At 45.7% G+C, this 7,500-nt stretch overlaps 1 protein-coding gene across 1 annotated transcript in view; it reads left to right on the top strand.

The window, feature by feature from the left end:
* The window catches only part of atp1a2a (ATPase Na+/K+ transporting subunit alpha 2a), a 55,059-nt gene that overhangs the window by 4,837 nt on the left and 42,722 nt on the right, over nucleotides 1-7,500 (top strand). Inside the window, exons 4-5 of the mRNA XM_030362716.1 lie at nucleotides 2,798-3,001; nucleotides 6,364-6,477. Coding sequence (XP_030218576.1) covers nucleotides 2,798-3,001; nucleotides 6,364-6,477 — 318 coding nt within the window. The remainder of the gene's footprint in view (nucleotides 1-2,797; nucleotides 3,002-6,363; nucleotides 6,478-7,500) is intronic.

Consider the following 7,500-nt stretch of genomic DNA (forward strand, 5'->3'; position numbering starts at 1 on the left):
CACACTCACAAACGGACAAATGCTTAGACACAAACACACACACACACACACACACACACACACACACACACACACACATACTCACAAACTGACAAATGCTTAGACACACACACACACACACACACACACACACACACACACACACACACACACACACACACACACACACACACACACACACACACAGACTCAAAGCCACATACACACACCCACACCCACTCACATTCAAATACCCTCACACACACATGCACACACGGACACACAGACACACACACACCCACATCCACACACACAAACTGACAAATGCTTAGACATGCACACACACTCGCATACAAATACCCTCACACACACCCACACACCCACACGCGCATGCACACACACACACACAAACACTGACACACACCCGTACACACACATACGCAACACACACAAGCACAAACACCGACTCATACACCGACACACACACCGACGCATACACACATACACATACACACACACACACACACAGACACACACAAACACACAAACACACACACTACTACCAGGTCCATCTGGTCACGGTTATGAAAACATAGCCCCTGCCAAAAGCGGCTAGCTTGTGTCATGAATGCGCACATGATGATCATTGCTTCACTGCCTCACTGCACGATAACAGCCATGCATAAGATATTCGTCTGCCCAAGATCTATCCATCCCGCTGATATTCTCGGGGATTAATGCGAACATTCAGAGCTCATTTTGAAAAGGCAGATGAGAGCCAGGGGTCAGAATATGATCTGTGTAGTGGAGTAAATACGTATGTTCAGTCACTGCACAAACAGACACAGAGATTGGCTTTAATACTCGGGCTAATGCTGTGTAATCTCTTAAGGCACACGGCTTTCGGGGAGATTTAGACAAGGATGTGTTCGCTTCCCCTCATAGGGATAAAACCGCCCCGCAGGATGAGAAAACAAAAGTTCCCCGTCCCCGTCACCCTTGGTTACCTAGGTTGAGTCTGGCATCTGGATGCTTCCAGATGCTTCCAGTGGTAACACTATATTAAAGGTGCCCTAATAAATAGCAAACTAGTCATTGCCTAACCCTTTGTTAATATTTGTTAATTGTTACTAAAATATCTATTTGGCACAAGTTAATCGTTTTTGCATCATTAATTAGATATTAGTTGTTTGCATAACCCTAACCCAACCCTAACACACAACCCTAACCCTAACCATAACACACTACCCTAACCCAAACCCGAACACATGACCCTAACCCTAACCCTAACACACAACCCTAACCCTAACCCTAACACACAACCCTAACCCTAACCATTAACACACGACCCTAACCCGAACCCTAACACACGACCCTAACCCTAACACACAACCCTAACCCTAACCCTTACCAGCGACACTTTGTGGTCAGTGAAAATAAACGATTAACTTGTGGTAGATATAGATAGATAGATAGATATATACTTTATTAATCCCGGGGGAAATTCAAGTATCCAGTAGCAGCCAAAAACATACATAAAAACAGTGCAGATGGATGTGCAAAAATACAGATATAAATAAATGTAAATAAATAAATAAAATGTCCATTGTTGTTATCTATTGTCCTCCCTGCCTTTACTGGGAGCTGTTGTACAGTCTGTTGGCCAGGGGGACGAAAGAGTTTTTTATTCTATTAGTGGAGCTGGACTGGTAGTGCCTTTACTGGTAGTGTTGTAGTAACAATTAACAAATATTAACAAAGGGCTAGGTAATGACTAGTTTGCTATTTATTATGGCACCTTACTATGAAGTGTTACCCTCACAGTTACTGGGGATGACTGGAATGCATCCGGTCCCAGTGCGGAGGTAGAGCGAACCTCCGCCTGAATAATAATGCAGTCAGTTGTATGATGAGGAACCTTGGTGTGTGGGCGGGGAGTGAGGGCGCGTCTCACACATTGAAGCCGTTAAAGGTTACGAAAAGTGCTGCCGGTTAGAATCCAGAGTTGAAAAGAGAGAGCGAGAGGGAGCCAAAAGAAAATGCAGAATAAAGCAAGATTTGGAAAAATAATAATAAACAAACTCAAAAAAGGCTTCGCCCCCCCGGTTTCCGCGCCAACGAGAAAGTGTTGTGTTCGGGGACCTGCTGTCGTGACGATGAAAATCGGTCTGTGTGTGGGCACAGGTGATTGACAGGCCCTGAAAGCAATCAGGCAAGAGCTGCCCTGATTGGTCAGAAATCAGTGGGGAGCAGTCTAATATCGAAATAGTCTATGGAGAACCAGAACAGATGCTCTCACAGAGGCATTTCACTCACTAATGGCTGACGGATGGCTCTGGCATTTCCACCACATCACTCTCTAACCATCGCTCTCTACAGCAAGCGTTAACTGAAGCCTCAAACCTTCACCGCCACACAGCGGTCCTTGAACCCCTTCTCCCCCTCTTATTCATAAGACTCTATAACACAACTGTTATGAAATATGGTGCCGTCAAAAAACACTTCACCTAAATACTGCGATACTTCAATGTAATAATGTGCACTTTCCACTGTACATGTGTATGTAAGTACTTATTCTAAATTGAAGAACCTTAGCCTCATTTATTGGGTAACCCCTAGGCGTGTACATTTATGCCCTTATGGCATGACACTGTAATCACTGTGTCTTTTATTTTATAATATTTTATGCATATATTGCTGGACACTATATCCACTTTATTTTATCATTGCATTCTTATATTCCATGGGCTGCTGTAACAAGTGCATTTCTCATGGATGGGAGGAAATAAAGTCCTTATCTTATCGCATCTCATTCAAGGGGCTGAGCAGTGCCAGGGCCCTGGAGATCCTGCTACGGGACGGGCCCAACTCGCTTACCCCGCCGCCCACGACCCCCGAGTGGGTCAAGTTCTGCCGCCAGCTCTTTGGCGGCTTCTCCGTGCTGCTCTGGATCGGCGCCATCCTCTGCTTCCTGGCCTACAGCATCCAGGTGGCCACGGAGGACGAACCTGTCAATGACAACGTAAGGAGCGCCACGCATCACACGGCACGGGCGCACGCACACAAACACACACACACACACCAACACACACACACAGAGAGACACAGACGCATAGATTGCACGCACTCTCGCGTGCGCACAACACACGCACACAAAGGCACAGACTCTCGAACATACGCGCATTTACGTGCTTACACACACGCACACACCCACACACACACGCACACACCCACACACACCCACACACACACACACACAGACGCATAGATTGCACACACTCTAACGTGCGCAAACTGCTCACAACACACCGACACAAAGGCACAGACTCTCGAACATACGCGCATTTACGTGCTTACACACACGCACACACACACACACAGAGACACAGACAAACATATTGCACACAAGCACACACATCCGCACACACACGCACAAAATGTACACATGCATGCATGCGCACACACAAATAGCACGTATGCACACATGGCACACATTAAACGTGAGCACACGTACACACACAAACATAGACACAAACACACACACACACAAACACACAAAACCAAACATTTCTTCCAGGTAGATTTTCAAATACATCAGTGAACATATACCACAAAGTTAATATGCAAATGTATGCATATTAATCCCATCCATGGGCTAGTGGCAGACATATTCCATTTCATCGGTGGGGAAATGCACAGCATGCCTGCGTTTCATATGTGGCAAGTTTGAAATTCCTCCAAAACCCGAAAGCTTTTAATCTGTCAGTATATCAGTGCATCCCATGTTCATACATGCTGTATATTTAAGTAACCACAAACGAAGGCGCTCACGCAAAATTGTGTGGGCATATCCTTCCACACAGAGCTATATTTATAGGCTGTGGTATGATAGATGATACATGATAACTCCCAAAATCTCCCAGAGCCACAATGTTAGGCACTGGTTGTGTGTTGCGTGAGATATATATGTATATTTATATATATGTATATATATATACATATATATACTCATCCCTTCAACCAAATCCCAGACTGCCCAGAGGTGGTTGAATAACATATGGTAGCATGCAGAGCAGAAATGAACACGTTCTCTCACACAAACACACCTACACACCTACAAACACACACACGCACACGCACACACGCGCACGCACACGCACACGCACACACACACACACACACACACACACACACACACACACACACACAGGGACACACACGGGCACACTCACACACACACATAGGAGCGAAGAGCTTAATCATCCGACAATTTCATCTGGATATACAGTATATACAGTGGGACGCTCCAGAGAGCTACTTCAAAGGCCCAAATGCCGGCAGTCTTGGCACATTCAGCCTTCGCATAATATACACGCAAATCATTTAACAGGAAAATCCACCCTAACAGAATTTACAGTGGCGCTCTTGTCAAAAGCAAGAAAAATAAAGAAAAAAGGGCTTTACTATTTCAGTGATTTTCCCGCACTCTCTTTTACTGAGGCTCAAACTTCACTGTCATCAGGCAGGAGGGAGGGAAAGAAATCAAACTGTTTTGATCCCCAGGCTCAAGACATCTTTTCATAGCGACACAACAATAAATCAATGCACGGCTGTCAGTAATGCGCAACCGTTTATTCAAATCCCGGGAAAACGACGGTTAGGAGACCTCGCCACTTGTCAGTAATGATGTTGTTTTTTCCCCCCTCGTTTTTCACTCATCTGTCTCTTGACCAAATAAAAGACAGAGTTGGTCCAACGCTCGCATATAACGCTCGCATATAAAGAGACTATAAAGAGAGGCCATTGTAGCAACTGGACCGGGGCTGGAACAGAGGGGGGGAAAGTTAGCTTTCTGCTGATGCAAGCAGTTATTTTTATTTTATTTCCAAGTCTTTCCATTGGGGGGTTAAATATTTGTTCAGGCCATGGGGAAAAAGGGGAGGGGGGGGGGGGGGGGGTTGTTTGTGGGTAGACCTAGCCAACAGACTCTTGTGGCTGTCAAAGCAGTGCATCCATCTTAAAATGAGGATGATTTTTCTTCATCGTTGCTATTCGGTGAGGTGTTGACCAGCCAGCCTCCTTGCTGTGAGTGTACATATTTCTCCACGGTCTCAATGGACCCTCACTCTATAACCCCAACCCCCATCTCAGTTGAAATCACAGTTGAGAATGAGGAAATCTTTTCGGACACTTTGCTTTGCCTTCTCGCGCGGCGCCTGGACGGTTCTACCTCCTGACGGTTATGTTGCCTCAACAACGATTGTCAAAAATCTTCAGCGATGAATGGGGCTTCTGGGAGAGCTCTCTGGGAAGCATTATCCTTTCAAAGTGTCAGTGGTGACCTGCGTTTGGTTAGAGAGGATCTCCACCGGCGCTACACTTTGTTTGGGAGTTTACTGTCAGACAAAGGTTAGCGCGCGTCTGCGGGTAACAAGCATGCTCACAGTGATGTGGGGGGACGCCGATTTCTTTCAGACTAAAATGGCGCTAAACACTTAAAACGGTACCGTTGTTTGCCCTTCGATCAATAGATCAGCACATATTGTTGTTTCTTTACAATATCTGTGTTTATTTATTTCCAGAACATTCACCCCATTAATTCTCAACAAAAAATGTATGAAACTTTAGCATATTATTCAAGCTAACAACCTAATTTTCTTTCTTTTTTTATTTATTTGCTTTGTTTTATCTATCTGTTCCGAACATTATACTGCAATCGAGTTTTTCCGAGCGATAGACTAAACTCTTGTCAAGCTCCGTTAGTGTGGTTTATTTATGCACGGACAAATACAGACACATAGACCCAGGGAACAATTTGTCTGGTGCATTGCATTATTCATACATAAAATAGTGTCCCGTATAAAAATAAAGCAAAACAAAGAAATAACATTAAACTACAAGGGGGTGGACCAACCAGGATAGAGAAAAGTTTCTTCCCTATTTATTTGTTTTTCTATTAACCTGGACGGCAGAAGTTCAGGAGGCAGAGCAGTATGTGTCCCTGAGCAAGGCACCGAATCCTAACCTCTTCCGACCAGCTGGTGGTCCGTTCGCATTGTTGACAGCGCCGTGACGTCGCTACATTAATGGATGAATGGGTGAATGTGAGGCACAAATTCTAAAGCGTGTTGAGATGCATCAAGTCATAAAACAGCTCTACAAATGCAATCCAATCAACATATGTACATATTTTACGCTTAACATATACTTACTATAGGCCTGTTACCCTGGAAACCCAGAGACCCTACAGCTTTCTAGATGTAAGTCTGGATTTCCAGGCTACTAGGCCTGTACCTGCTGTTATTTTGCTCCACTGCCATGATTGCTCATCACGTCCCTGCTCTGACCCTGTCCCCCTCTACTGCCTTGGCCCATGGGCAACAGCTGTACCTGGGCGTGGTGCTCTCCGCCGTGGTCATCATCACAGGCTGCTTCTCCTACTACCAGGAGGCCAAGAGCTCACGCATCATGGACTCCTTCAAGAACATGGTCCCACAGGTACGATGGCCCTCTCTCTCTCTCTCTCTCTCTCTCTCTCTCTCTCTCTCTCTCTCTCTCTCTCTCTCTCTCTCTTCCTCTCTCCCTCTCTCTCTCTCTCTCTCTCTCTCTCTCTCTCTCTTCCTCTCTCTCTCTCTCTCTCTCTCTCTTCCTCTCTCACTCTCTCTCTCGCCCTCCTTGTCCCTCTCTCTCTTCTCTATCCCTCTCTCTCTCTTCCTCCCTCACAATCTCTCTCTCTCTCTCTCTCTCTCTCTCTCTCTTCCTCCCTCACCATCCCTCTCTCTCTCTCTCTCTCTCTCTCTCTCTCTCTCTCTCTCTCTCTCTCTCTCTCTCTCTCTCTCTCTCTCTCTCTCTCTCACTCTCTCTCTCGCCCTCCTTGTCCCTCTCTCTCTTCTCTATCCCTCTCTCTCTCTCTCTCTTCCTCCCTCACCATCTCTCTCTCTCTCTCCCTCTCGCTCTCTCTCTGTCTCTCTCTTTCTCTCTCTCTCTCTCTCCCTCTCTCTCTCTTGCTCTCTCTCTCCGTGTCTTTCTGTGTAGCTCTATGGCCTTGGTAACTCAAGCAATCCTAAAATTGAAAACGGTTGCGTGATTGCGTTGCGCTAACCGTTCCTGCCTGTTCAGCCCTGATGAGGTTGTTAGAGAGATTCAGACAACCATTGTCCAAATCGACCAGGGTTGGTGTACGCTACATTGAACTGAGATTTCAGAGAGAAGTCATGGATGTGGTACAAATGTGAAACCTGTAGATACGTTCTTTGGATATCAAGCAATGATCTCTTATAAGCTGCCCCTAAAATGTGAACAGGCTGAGTTCGAATCTTGACCCAATCTAGAGTCAAAAGACGGTTGTAGAATCTAGATATTTATTTTGGGTGAACAGAGCTGTCTCTCTTTGGCTCGGACGTTCTTCGTTTGGGGCTTGGGTACAGAAGACGAGGTCAGTTAGACTCGCTTCCAAAGATTTCAAGCACTCACTCTCTTTCTCTATCTATCTCTCTACTCTCTCTCTCCCTCTCTCTACTC

Source organism: Gadus morhua, chromosome 8 (genome assembly GCF_902167405.1).
Source record: "Gadus morhua chromosome 8, gadMor3.0, whole genome shotgun sequence".
Lineage (NCBI taxonomy): Eukaryota > Metazoa > Chordata > Actinopteri > Gadiformes > Gadidae > Gadus > Gadus morhua.